Source organism: Bos mutus, chromosome 8 (genome assembly GCF_027580195.1).
Source record: "Bos mutus isolate GX-2022 chromosome 8, NWIPB_WYAK_1.1, whole genome shotgun sequence".
Lineage (NCBI taxonomy): Eukaryota > Metazoa > Chordata > Mammalia > Artiodactyla > Bovidae > Bos > Bos mutus.
Genome location: NC_091624.1, coordinates 12,906,858 through 12,921,893, shown reverse-complemented (window position 1 = coordinate 12,921,893; position 15,036 = coordinate 12,906,858). Strand labels below are relative to the sequence as shown.

General features: G+C 42.9%; 1 protein-coding gene across 1 annotated transcript in view; it reads right to left on the bottom strand.

Annotated features, from left to right (window-relative positions):
- The window catches only part of SVEP1 (sushi, von Willebrand factor type A, EGF and pentraxin domain containing 1), a 206,957-nt gene that overhangs the window by 153,847 nt on the left and 38,074 nt on the right, over nt 1-15,036 (bottom strand). Inside the window, exon 3 of the mRNA XM_070375127.1 lies at nt 13,421-13,597. Within this exon, the coding sequence (XP_070231228.1) occupies nt 13,421-13,597 (177 nt within the window). The remainder of the gene's footprint in view (nt 1-13,420; nt 13,598-15,036) is intronic.

Genomic DNA, 15,036 nt, shown 5'->3' with positions numbered 1-15,036 from the left:
CTTCAGAAATGAATCACATTAGGAAAATTTAACATTCTTTAGCATCGTCTCCTGTTCTGCAAATGAGGAACATAAGCAGGCGAAGACTGTGCAAGAGTCTTCGCCTGTGGGTATGGCATGTGGGTATGGCATGAATTCTCTTAGCCAATTTCCAGGACTTCAGCATCCCTATGTACTCTTACCTAAACTGATGTGCCAGAGAAAGCATCTATTGCACCTTGTCACAATTGCCCTTCGTTCCCTTTTCAAAAGCAACATGTACTTTTCACCTCTTCTAAATCTTTTTTATATTGCCCCAAGGCAATAAATCCCCACCACAATTCAACATCTTGTATCTGGAGACCCTTCAGATTAAGGCACAATAAGCAGGTCCTCTAGGAAACATTTTTTTACTTCGTCTTTTTTTAAAAAAGCATTTATTTATTTGGCTGCACTGGGTTTTAGTGGGGATCTTCGATCTTCCTGGAAGCATCTGGAATCTTCAGTTGCAGCATGTAACCTCTTAGTTGAGGCATGTGGGATCTAGTTCCCTGACCAGTGATCAAACCCGGACCCTCTGCATTGGGCGCGTGGAGTCATAGCCATTGGATCACAACACAAGTCCTAAAGAAACTTTTCTAGTCTTTCACATATTTCAGTTAAGTATCTTTCAGTAACATTTCCTGACACCGGAAATGGGGCATTTTGGTCCATTCCTGGGATTTTTGAATTCATGTATGTTGCAGGGCGGGGAAGTGGAGTAAAAGCGCTGTTCATTCGTCATTTTTCCTTTTCAAACCCCTGCTACTGTCAAAGCGTATGTCACTTTCTAAGAAAAATCCCACAAGGGCAAAACAAAGAAGAAAATAACCTGAAATAATGAAGGTGGCAGCAGCTTATTTCATCCAGCTGACAAATTCAGGGCAGTATCTCTGCCTCGTTTGTCAATCACAGAATTCTAAAGTAATATGACTGCCGGTGGAATGTTCATTAGCTTATTTAGCCTTTTTTCTCAGAAAGGAAATCTGATTCGGAGGATAGGTTTGACTTAGAAATATTTTAACAAATAGATATGGTAGATATTTGTTCAGAAATTAAACAAGCTAAATCTATGGATATTAATGCACATTTTAGGGTAAAATTACTTTATCAAAAACTATTCAACGGCAAAAAGTTTATTAAACTTTGTACTATTTTGTTTTTCCCAAAATTGATTACGTTAAGCAAAAACGGTTCCAAATGAAATAGTGACAGACAGTCTTTTAATAAGTCCTGGTAAACTTTCAGTCTTTGGGAGCTTCCCAGAAATTCGAGGAAGTGAATGACTGGAATGATGGGCTAAAAACTCCTTTTGCTGGTGAAAAGTTTTCCAATTTCTTAGTTTCAATAGAATTGAAAAAGGACCTAAGGGAATTGTCAGCTGAGAGATCATTTAGAATCACTTTTTGATAAAAGATAACTCATTTATTTTTGGCATGCCACTCAGGAGGAATTCCTAGAACTAAGTGACATCAATTTAGCCCAACTTTTCCAAGTCCCATCTAAATTTCTGTATGAAGGTTTTCAGCACTGAAAGCTACAAAAATGAAAAACACTGAAATGAATGCTGTAAGGTCTCTTATTCTAACAGTGAATGACAAATCCATGGATCCATGAATTAATGAACAAGCCATCTTATTGGTGAATCTCCAACAGTATCTTATTTTTATATGTAATAAGTATAAAAATGTATAATAATGTTTGACACATTATATACAAATAACAATTGAAAAAATAATCTGTTAGCCATTTTGGTCACAGAACATGTGAAAATTTCAATTGATATCAACAATTTTTGTAGCAGAGAAGTAGACATCTGTGATCAACAAAAGGCTTTAGGACATAAAAATACTTTCATTAGAACAGAATTATGTGGTGGAAGTGGAGTAAGAAGATCTAAGAAAACATGGAAAGTTTCTGCACTTAAAAAAAAAAAAAAAAGGTGCTTGCAGACCAATAAATTTTTGGTTACCAAAGAGGGAAGGGTGAGAGAGGGATAAACTGGGGTTTCGATTAACATACGCACACTACTATTAATATATATAAAACCAACAACAACCTACTGTATAGCACAGGGAACTATACTCAGTATTTTCCTCTTTCTTCAGCTGCACTGTTAGGCATGTGGGTCTTAGTTCCCTGACCAGGGTTCAAACCCTTGTGCCCTGTAGAGGAAGCACAGAGTCTTAACCACTGGACTACCAGGAAAGGCCCTACACTTACTATTTTGTAATAACTTAGAAGGGAAAAGCGGGTTTCCCATGTAGCTCAGCTGGTAAAGAATCCGCCTGCAATGCAGGAGATCCTGGTTTGATCCCAGGGTCAGGAAGATCCCCTGGAGAAGGGATAGGCTACACTCCAGTATTCTGGCCTGGAGAATTCCCTGGACTGTATAGTCCATAGGATTGCAAAGAGTTGGATAGGACTGAGCGACTTTCACTTTCATAAGGGAAAAGAACATGAAAAAGAATACGTATATGCATAACTGAATCACTTTTCTGTACACCTAACACAACACTTGTAAATCAACTCAACTTCAATAAAAAAAATTTAAGTGCTTGTTCATAAATGGATACTACTAGAAAGAATCAAATTTGCTCTAGTATTTAGACTTTGGTGGGAATGTTTAACAGTAATACAACAGTTTTATTTTGTTTTAAATTTTTGTTGGAGTATAATTGCACAATGGTTTTTAAACATCAATACAGTACTATGGAAATGCCATCTTTAAAAACCCTGTTGAAAAGTTTGGATGGCCTCTTAAAAAGCAATGAGGGGCACATGCATTTTCAATCTTTCTTCAGTGTTTATATGAGCAAAAATATTTGAAGATTACTTATTTATCAGGTGTTAATTGTTTTCCCTCTGTCTCCCTTTCACTGCTATAGGAAAGTTACTTATAGTGTGACTGGGGGAAAGAAGAAGGAAGCAAGGAATATTTTACAGTGAGAAGCAGGAATTGTTCATAATCTTTTTTTTTGACAATTTCAGAATATTGGGTATATTTTTATGCATATTTCCAAAGAAAACGACATACTGACTTTGGGAGGTCTCTGCTCAAGACGGCGATGGAGGAGGATCCCCGGGTCATCTCCTCCCACAACACACACAGAATCTGCAGCTATAATACATATGGGACAATTTCCTCTGAAAAAACCTAAAGGCCATCTAAGCAACTACAACACATTGGCCAAGGCTTCCCAGGTGGCACAGTGGTAAAGAATCTGCCTGCCAACGCGGGTGTCATCCCTGATTTGTGAAGATTCCCCAGAGAAAGAAGGTCCGTCTAGTCAAGGTTATGTATGGTTTTTCCAGTAGCCATGTATGGATGTGAGAGTTTGACTATAAAGAAAGCTGAGCACAGAAGAATTGATGCTTTTGAACTGTGGTGTTGGAGAAGACTCTTGAGAGTCCCTTGGACTGCAAGGAGATCCAACCAGTCCATCCTAAAGGAGATCAGTCCTGAGTGATAATTGGAAGGACTGATGTTGAAGCTGAAACTCCAATACTTTGGCCACCTGATGCAAAGAGCTGACTCATTTGAAAAAGCTGTGATGCTGGGAAAGATTGAAGGCAGGAGAAGGGGACAACAGAGGATGAGATGGTTGGATGGCATTACCGACTCAGTGGACAAGAGTTTGGGTAAACTCCGGGAGTTGGTGATGGACAGGGAGGCCTGGCGTGCTGCAGTCCATGGGGTCGCAAAGAGTCGGACACCACTGAGCATGCACACACACACATTAAGCCAAGGAGACAAAGCCCCCATAGAAGCAGGCAGGAGGAACAGGGACAAAACCTCATCATAAACCCCATCCCAGCATGGCCACCCACAAATCAGAGAGAACTCAAAACCTGGAGCTGCTCCCTGAGGAGGGAGGAGTTGAACCCCACAGTGGGCTCCCAACTTGTAACACTTGCATCTGAGAGACAATACCCCGAAACATATAGCTTTGAAATCCAACAGGGCTCAAGTCCAAGAAACCCACAGACTGTAAGGAACTGAGAAATGCCTCTTAATGGGGTCTTTCATGACTCACCTGACACGGGGCTCAACGCAGAGACAGAGGGTCCGGAGGCATCCAGATTTGATACGACTCAAGTTCATTTGCTCATCTTAAAGCGTCTGAGTTTAGACCCACACAGAGGCCTGCCGGCTGGTGGACACCATCTTTTACCCTCATTCTCTTCCTCACGCTGGTTAGTGGATACCATCTTTTTTCTTATTTCCTTCTTTCTCCCAACAGGCACCATCTATATTCTCTCCCTCTGCTATGCTCTATAGCCACAGTACCTCCAAAAGGGGAGCTTTCAAACATGGCCAGTGCCCCAGTTTTTGTGGCTGCTCAGTAGCAGCTACCCCTAGATTGCTCGGCTCTGGAAGTGGGCGGGACTTATGCTTGTAGGTCCCAAAGGAGAAAGAGCAACCAATGGAGAAAAAGTTCTTAAACCGCTTCCGCCCTCAAGAGACAGGAAGAGGCTTTAGCTCCCGGGAGCACGACGTTCTCTGTTAATTAAGCTTTCTAGCTGCAGCCCAAAGGGCAGGTTTCTAATTAAATCCACGTGTAAATGCTATTTACAATCTTTTCCAGAGCTCTCCAAGGGGAGGTGCTAACTTCATGCTCTCCTTGGACAAACCAAAATGCCAGAATCTCCCAGAGGGAGGCTTCACACGCTTCTGGTGGCCGGGTTTTGAGGCTGCCTCCCAGGAGATGCTGCTGGATTGCAAGGCTCTGGAGATGGTGGTGGGGATGGGGGTTAACTGCTTTGGAGTCCTCTGGGCCTTATAACAATGGGAGAGACTGTTCTGGCAGGCTAGCATCCCCAGAGCACTGCACAGACTATAGACTGAAACATTGCCCTGACTTTCTATGAAAGAGGCCTGTTTGCTTCTTCTGGAGCCTGGGGGGTAGCCTCAAGTTCGCCAAGCACACAGAGGCCTAGAGAGGTGCTCTCAGGGAACCCAGGCAGTTGGATGCCATCTTTATTTGCTCTCTCCTCTCGCCACACCTTGCTGATGGCCTCCTGGAGAGGAGTTTAGAAACTCATCTGGAGCCCCAATTTTTGTGACTACCACTGGGGACACCTCCAGATGGCCTGGCTCTGGCAGCCAGTGAGTCTTCCACTTGTTCCACTTGTAGACTGTATGTATTTGCATACTTTAAAAGCTGCTGCCTGAAGGTATGAATTCCAAACAGCCTGAATCTAGGTGCTGACTGAGATCCCTCCCCATTGGAACACCTGCAGGTTTTGGCACACCCTCAACTAATGGGAGCCATTAAAAATAAAAATGCTGCTGCTAAGTCACTTCAGTCGTGTCCGACTCTGTGCGACCCCATAGACGGCAGCCCACCAGGTTCCCCGTCCCTGGGATTCTCCAGGCAAGAATACTGGAGTGGGTTGCCATTTCCTTCTCCAATGCATGAAAGTCAAAAGTGAAAGTGAAGTCTCTCAGTCGTGTCTGACCCTCAGCAACCCCATGGACGCAGCTTTCCAGGCTCCTCCGTCCATGGGATTTTTCAGACAAGAGTACTGGAGTCGGATGCCATAAAAATAAAAATAGGCTGTCCTATATAGCTCAGGGAACTCGACTCAGTAATGCTATGCTGCTGCTGCTAAGTCACTTCAGTCATGTCTGATTCTGTGCGACCCCACAGACGGCAGCCCACCAGGTTCCTCTGTCCCTGGGATTCTCCAGGCGAGAATACTGGAGTGGGTTGCCATTTCCTTCTCCAATGCATGCATGCGTACTAAGGCGCTTCAGCCGTGTCTGACTGTGCGACCCCATGGACAGCAGCCCACCAGGCTCCTCTGTCCATGGGATTCTCTAGGCTACAATACTGGAGTGGGTTGCCATTTCCTTCTCCACAATAATGCTCTATGGTGATCTAAATGGGGAAAAAATCCAGAAAAGACGGGATATACGTATGGGTAGAGCTGATTCACTTTACTGCACAGTAGAAACTAACACAATATTGTAAAGCGATTCTACTCCAGTAAATTTTTTTTAATAATAAAGTACAATAAAATAAGCTGCTTGGACAATCACAAAAGTTTAAGAGACAACCAAGAGCTGGGGAGGGTTGAAAGATACAGGTCATCCCCTATATGGGGCCACTTCTTCAAGACTGAGAGAGCTGTCTGTTTTATCTAACACATAGAAAGCAATGTACAGAGACAAGGGAAATGAAACAGAGAAATATGTTCTAATCAAAGGAATAAGACAAAACTTCAGGGAAAAAAAGAAAACACCTTAAATAGATATAATTTGCCTGATAAAGAGTTCAAAGTCACGGTCATAAAGATGCTGACCAAACTCAAAGAAAACTGAGCGAACACAGTGAGAACTTCAACAAGAAATAGAAACTATAGTAAAGTACCAAACAGAAGTCACAGAGCTGCAGAAGACAATAAGTGAACTGAAATACAGTATTCTGACTTTGAAGTTGGGTAGTGTTTCACACCTACAGTCTAATGATACATGTTGTCCTGTTTTAACAATTATGATAGACTGGAAAACGCACCATCAGGACTGAATCCCTACCTCATTCAGTGGCAAACCAAACTAGCCCCGTCCAGGCAGCAGTGACCCATCCTCCTCAAGCTGATGAGAGCCACTGTCAACATGCCAGCAATATTCCCTCATAAAAAAGTGAATAGGAATACATTGTACAAATTCCTTACACCTTACAAATCCATTATTAGGCACAGCCGGGGAAGTTTTCTGGGAGAAAAAAATAGCCACGCTCTGCTCAGAGAACAAGATTTCCAAATGTTCTGGTTTCTATTCAAGAATGTCTACAGCTTTCTGTCCTTTCTCTTTCCAAAGAAATGATATAGTAGTTAGACAGGAAAATGAGTGTGTGTGCAGGGTGAGGGTGGGGATTTGTGTGCATATATTTACATGTGTAATAAGATATTTCCATGTAAATATTTCACTGTTTCCATTTCTATTATGTATCCTCCTTTTATGAAAAATAATATAACTGGGGCTTTGGCTCATTATCTGGTCCTTGGCCTTGGCCCCCATCCAGGTATAATTTTCAACCTGCTCACCATTCCAAATTCACTGAAACGGAGCCTTGCCTGCAAAGCAGTGTCCTCAAGATGCCTATTGTCTCCATACTGTCTCTCAAATCCCTTGAGGGGAAATTCACAACAGCTGCAACTGCTTGGATTTACAAGAGGAGTTCATTGGCTATGCACAACTAGCCTTTTAAAATGACTCATCCAGGGAATTAACCATTACCATGCACTGTATTTGATTAATTGTTGACAAAAGTTAACCAAATGTCAATATTTTGCATTCAAGTAAACTGAATACATTCTTAAAAAGTCTTATCACGTGCCTTTGTGCTAAGAATCCCATGCTGCCCAAGGCGGATGTGGACACCAGGCAATTGCCTCAGATTTAGATAATGAGTTCTTTGTTTGCTCAAGATTCTGGTATTAAACTTGGCCTCATACTTACATCTGTTTTCTTGATGGGCATTGAAAGCAGGCAATGGGGATGCACAGTGAACTAGAAAATCACTGCCCATTAAATCACTAGTCTGATGAAGTAGGAACAAGGCAAACAGTTGTGGTGGGAAAGGGGACTTGAAGAAGCAGGAAAAAAGGTCTGAGAGATCAAATCATGTGGTATTTTGGGGGAACTATAACTAGTTCCAGCTTTTAGCTCAAAGGGTAAAGAGAGGTCAAATCATACAACCTTTGTGCTCTGCTAAGGAACTTGTAGCTTATTCCATGAAGTGAAAGTCACTCAGTCATCTCAGACTCTTAGCAACCCCACAGACTATACAGTTCATGGAATTCTCCAGGCTGGAATACTGGAGTGGGTAGCCATTCCCTTCTCCAGGGTATCTTCCCAACCCAGGGATCAAACCCAGGTCTCCCACAATGCAGGTAGATTCTTTACCAGCTGAGCCACCAGGGAAGCCCAGCTTATTCCATAATGAGTAATAATTAAAAAACTGTAAGCAGTGGCAAGATCGGGTTAGTCCTTTCTGTCATTCAGTCTCTTCTTTTCCTGCCTTGTATTAGATTGAACTGCATGAAACTGCTACCTCGTGGGTTGAAAGTAAACAAATATTGATGCTCTCATAAGGGTCAAATTAAATAACAGCACTTTGCAATTATATTTTTAATTGTGTTTATTGGTTAAATGTCTATCTCTGTGGCTAGATGGTAGACTCCAGAGCCGGACAATTTTGGTTCATAAATCAGCTCTTATTAGCTGTGTGACTCTGGATAAGTTACTTAACCTCTCAGACTTCTAGTTTCCTTGTCTCTAAAGTGGAACACTATTCCTGAGAGTTATTTTGAACATTAAGGAGTTAATATATATCAATGCTTGAAATGGTATTTGAGATACAGTAAAGTGAGAGTCAGTCATGGATGACTGACTTTCAATCCCGTGGATGTATAGTCCGTGGGATGCTCCAGGCCAGAATACTGGAGTGGGTAGCCGCTCCCTTCTCCGGGGGATCCTCCCAACTCAAGGATCATACTGAGGTCTCCTGCATTGCAGGCAGATTCTTTACCAGCTAAGCCACCAGGGAAGCCCGAGATATAGCAAGTGCCACTAAAATATTGATATTGGCTATTATTATTATCCTCATCATCAGTTATTACTGCTATCATCAGCATCAGCCTCTTCATCACTTTCAAATGCCTTTGTTGACTGTGAAGAATGAGGAAAGTAAACCTAGAGCTAGAAACTGGAAGCACCTTCTTTTTGTTAGATTCCACAGGTTTTGAGTCTTCTTCCCTTAGCTTAAGTTCAATAACTAATCCTAGAAGGATATTTCCTCAACCTTTTAAACCTGCTCATGTAGTATTAAAATCCCATACCTGAATTTCTGAATTATACAAAATACCTGCAGTAAATGAAAATGAATTATGTCAGTTTTTTTTAAAAAAGACAAAATATCAACAGCCTTTCATAAAGCACTGACTTACAACCAAAAAATAAAAACTTCCTTCGTGGGATGTACTTTCCTCATCTCCCAAGTGAATGTTGAGAAAGACACTTATAGCTAGCTCTAGTATTCTGCTTTTCTACGAATTAACAAATACAGTTTGCCTCAGCATGTAACTTTTCCCCAGTCAAGCCAACAATCTCTACTTCAGTATACAATGGCACATTATCCTGCTGCCTTTTCTCATGCAGGATTCTTGCTTTTCACTGGATACTCATTAGGTCAATATGCTGTCCACCTTTAGAAGCTGCAGTGCTTCTTGATGATACTCACCTGCATGCAGGGATTCTCCTTATCCTCCCGACAGCATGATTTCTCAAGTGAAGGCCACTAGTCACACCCAGAAGAGCAGGATTTACAAAAGAGATGCTGTCCTTTATCTTCCAGTATCTCGTTCTTGAGATTAGCATTTTAGTGTTTATTCATTAGTTTTCTCACAATATTATCTCATAACAGTAACTACCACTGATTGAGAACTGACATGCCAGATACTGTCCTAGGCACTCCAAGTGTATTCTCTCAATTACCCAACCATCTATCTATACATATGTATATACATACCCATATCTGCAGATATACTTAAGTATACATATATATTGGGTTGGCCAAAAAGTTTGTTTGGGTTTTTTATACAATGTTACAGAACAGTCTGAATGGATGTTTTGGCCAACCCACTATGTACATACACACATATATGTATGTATACACACACATGTGAAACTCAAAGTGTTAGCTGCTCAGTCATGTCTGACTCTTCTGTCACCCATGGACTGTAGCCCATCAAGCTCCTCTGTCCATGGAATTCTCCAGGCAAGAGTACTGGCGTGGGTAGCCATTCCCTTCTCCACTGGGATCTTCCCGAGCCAGGGAGACTTTTCATCATCTGAGCCACTGGGTGTATGTATATATACATACATATATGTATATATACACCCAGTGGATCAGATGACAAAGAATACACACACACACATACACACACACACACACACACACACACACACACACAACTACACACACACACATATAAAACTATACGATTACGAAGCCCATTTTACAGAAGGAACAGAGAATTAGAAGGACTTAATCATTCAAAGTGACATAGTTTGTGTCAGAGGCTGAAAGTGAGCCAGTCTTTCTGCATTTTTTAAACACTTTGAGTACAATTCAGTGTTTACGGTTTCTGAAAAGCAATGAATCCAAGAAGCTTTTCAGGAAAAAAATGCAAAATAAGCAGTATGATATTTTGGGAATAGGATTTAGAGAAAAATGTCCTGGGTCCCTTCCTGGGTCCTGCTGATTGCAGGTGGGATATGCCCTCTTGAGCAAAATACTCACCTTTCCCTGAGACCTCAATTTCCTCTTGTAGAATAAAGAGTTTAGAGCAGATAATCTCTAAGGTTTCTTTTGGCTCTAAAGAGATATGATTTGCTTTGGAAAGGCATTGTTTCTACGATGAGGACAAGTGCTCAGAATTCCAACTATTCTGAACAAAAGGTAACATTCTCTCCTGAAGCAAAAAAATAACTATCATCTAGCCACCCTTCAGATCTCGGTTTAGAGAGTAGGATATTAGCCTAACCTTCCCTGGGATCCCTCCTTCATACTGTATCAACACAGCACAGTCTGCGATTACAAATCGCTTTGTGTAGCTAGACTGTAAGTTCCTAGAAAGTAGGCACCATGTCTATCGGCCCACTGAACCCCTGCCTGGTGCCTAGCACAGGGCTTGGCACAGAGAAAGTGCTCAGGAACATCTATCAACTAACTGTATTTTAAAAGGGGCTCACGGCTTCCAGGTTTTCAGTACTGGATGATGTAGAGCCAATATTTCTTTCTGCCTTTCCAAGCGGTAAGAGTCTAGTAATGAGTCTTTCAGGTCATGGGAAGGTTATAATTTATTTTCTTAGCTCGTAGCATGCAGGAGAAACCAGTGATGAGCAGAGCCTACCACAAGTGTGCAAAGCACAACTCAGAGTTCCGATACCACTTTCTCCCATCCCTAAGAAACAAATATCGAAGATGATAACATCAACTTTTATATCAATGAACTGGATCTAGCTGAAATCTTGCACATAAGGAAGGCTTACTAACTGAAGCAAAGGGATGGATAAATGAATCCTTTTGTGCTTGGTGTTCCTGGCTAGAACCAGCAGCCAAAGCGCTTCTGTCCCCTCTGCTGAGGCTGCACTGATGGGCCCACCCACTGCATACATCTTAAAGACAGCTGTGCCTTTCAGCCTGGAATGCACAACTGGTGGCAGCCACAGGGACTTGGGTAACTGGGGGCAGTGGGTTTGTGAACTGCCTCCCTCTCTTCATGCAGCCTGTCCCCTGGGATGCAAGATTACAGTGCCCAGGAATGGTAGGGGCTGGGCACAGCATGGCTGAGGCTGCTGGGCAGCCACTCAGCAGCAGCTTATTGGCAGGGAACAGCTCAGTCTCGGACCACACGGAAACAGACGTGCTGACTACAGCATGCAGCAAAGAAAACGAGAGCTTCTGACTGTGTTTGGTGGGCTTGAAAGGGTGGAGGGAAGGAGGGGGCGTCAGGGAGGCTGCCAAGCTGTGCTGTTCATGGAAGTGTGGGAAGACTCAAGGGGAGGCGTTTTGCCAACTCAGAGGCAGTTGGGCTGACTCTCTACAACCCCCCTTTTCTCCCCGCTTAAATGAGAAATCCTGCTGGGTGGAATGGGAACGGGGCCAAGAAAGGAGTGATTCTGCTGGGCAAGCGTGGATGCTTGCACCCAGGAAGGGTGTCCGCCAGATGGGATCAGGGCCAGTGGGATGGGGGAGGGGAGGAGGAGAAGAAACTGAGGGAAGGGAGATGGGGGCAATGAGAATGAAAGTCAGTATCAGAGATTGGGACCAGCAGATGCCACCACTTATATACAGCAAGGATCAATAAGGTTCTACTGTACAGCACAGGAATCTGTACTCAATGTCCTGTGAGAAACCACAATGGAAAAGAGGATTAAAAAGAGAATGTATACATGTATAACTGAATCACTTTGCTGTACAGCAGAAACGAACAACATTGTAAATCAACTACACTTCAATTTTAAAAAACAAATAACAGCAAGTAGAAAAAGCAAAAAGAAATGTTCCACGAGGAGAAGAAAAAAGAGAGAAAAACAGATCAGGTCAAAACTGGGAAGTTCAACCCTGGAAGAGCCACGTCTCTGTGTTACAGAGCAGACCTACCTACGTTCCAAATGTCAAAATGAAACAACATTCACACGAAACAAGCAGTGAACAGCCGCACCGGACAGTATAAAGTAAGCCTACTGCCCGGAAATTCTCCTGGTGGGTGTTAATTTCCATGGGAATACATTTTTCCCAAGCAGCAAACCACGGAAGAGTTGTTTAAAAAGAAACAAAAAAACCCTCTAAAAACCATGCTGCTTTTTAAGTAAAGTAGAACAAATAAGATGCTGTCACAGAAAAACCACACACTACTTCTAAATAGTCGATATCTCCTAAAATATAATTTAAAACACAAGAATCCTAAGTTGTTTTTCTAACAAAATACTAAAATTACAAAGGTATTATGGTAAGGAAACCTAGAGGTAAAATTACAGATGTCAAAGAAGTGAATTCCATTTTGAAGTGATGTCACTTTTAGAGTTTTTTGATGTTCCTTTGTGGAGACTTATGAGGAGCTAAAAGACCATAAAGTGAATGTTACATTTTTTGGTGACAATCCCACAAGCTCCAGGTGCCCTGAGGACCAGAATCCGACTTGTTTCAATCTCTCACAGAGGATGAAGCATATTTTGACAATTTGGCTATTGACTGATTACAAATAAAAAGCCCCAAACCTTCCCCCTTCCCAGATCTGGATCTAGGCTTCAAGAGGTCCGTGAAGCCTTCCACTTCCTCTTGGAACTCTGTGCCCACCACGTGAACAAGACTGGGGGGCCTCATGGAGTCTGAGAAGCCACATGAACAACACCCTAGACGTCCTGGGCAAGCCTGGGCAAGTCCCCAGGTCCCCAGCTAGCTGATGCGCAAACAGGTGAGAGAACTCAGGTAAGATCAGCAGGGCAGCCAACCCTACTCAGGGTCAACCACAAATTGAGGACCAAACGTGCTGCCCAACTGATTCACTGATTCATGAGCAATATCAAATACTCTTGGGACTTCCCGGGTGGTCCGGTGGTTAAGACTTTGCTTTCCAATGGAGGGGGAGCACGTTCCATCCCTCGTTGGGGAACTAAGATCCCAAGTGCCTCATGGCCAAAAAAACAAAATAAAAACGAAGCAATATTGTAACAAATTCAAGAAAGACTTTAAAAATGGTCCACATTAAAAAAAAAAATCTAAAACCAATACTAAATTCTTTGTGGTTAAGCCATTGAGCGCGGGGCTCCTTTCCTACAGAGCAACAAGGCAACTGATATAGTCGACACAGACCAGACACTCACCTGTGCATTCGTACTGGAGCCCTTTCCCGTAATAGCCCTTCTCGCAGATGCACTCAAACTGACCCGTGTGAGTCCCACATTTGCAGCTTGCCATCTGGTCACAGCAGTCTTTGCCGGCTTCACACAGATAGGAGCAATGGGACATATCCTCTTGAATAAAACTCCCAGAAGGCAGATCTACAAGCACATACGACAGGGAGGTCATAAAAAAAAGGAATGAGCAGTGGAATGTTACATTCTCTCGTTACGAGGAAATATCTTTTCATTTCCGTCAAATTCCCAATCGCTCCCCACTCCCATCCGAATAGCAAAGTGTATGATTTGCACAAGCACAGGCTGGGGATTTGGTGCAGCCGGTTAAGCTCTTTCAGTCTGGGACCTCATCCCCAGTTCTCCAGGCCAGGCAGGGTCAGGCAGAAATTGAGTCATTTCAGCGAGGAATCTCCAGATGCAGCAGGAAGTTATGCAGTCGGTTCTCCAGGTCAGTCTCCTGGCTTCCCCACCAGCATGAGGTCAGGCAGCAGTAACCAGATTTCTAGAGTCCCTGCTCAAATAAACAAATAAAGCTGCAGCCCTGACTGCTGCCTAAGAGTGTTGATTACGGGCAACTGACTTAAAACACATACCTTTACTTCTATAATTATTTGATTGAAGACTGAAACAATGGCACCACACACGTTGAATCACAGAACTAGGATCTGGTTTGTCTCTCAATTCTAAATAAATTTTCACATGTAAAAGGTGACCATTACTGATTACTCGAGCCATGCTCTGAAGTGAGCCATGCTGGGAATTCAAGAACCCAGGCAGAGCTGTCCTGTTCTGAAAGTGACTTAACAGGGCAGGGTAAAGTTGATTATGACTTACCAAGAATCGATGGCCTAGAATCAGGCACACAGTAAGTTCTATTTACCCTGTGGAAGAGGTTCAAAAGTCCCAGCCTCAATTTCAGTACTAGGTCCATGGTGGTAGGCCCAGATACAGTGATGGGCTCACAGTAGGAACTCAAATGGGTGAGTTTCAGCAATACACATGAACTGCTAATGAATACCCAGAAAAGAGACAGGTGATGGCCTCAGTTACGGAACATCTCTCTCAACGCATTAAGACCTGAACAATAATAGACAGGGACAAAGTAAAGGGAAGATTCCAGCCCTAAGAGAAAGAGACTAGTACAGCCAAGTACCCTATTAAAGCCCCACGCAATAGACTGTGGTGTGGGTATGCAACATGGGCACCCAGGAATTACCTCTGAGACACAGGTTGATCTGGAAGTCTAGGGAGCAAGAAAAATGGAACTGTAAGATTGGTGCACTGGCATTTAGGTCTGGAAGAGATAAGTGAACAACTTGTATATGGGGAAAGCTATTATTCTAGAACCTACGTCCACTGAGAATGGCCACAAACACAGACAGTCTTGAGGCCAAAAGTACACTAAGTTGTTTCAGTCATATCCAACTATTTGCAACCTCATGGACTGTAGCTCTCCTGGCTCCTCTGTCCACGGGATTCTCCAGGCAAGAATACTAGAGTGGGTTGCCACTTCCTTCTCCAGGGGATCTTTCTGACTCAGGGATTGAACTTGTGTCTCTTAAGTCTCTTGTGTTGGCAGGTGG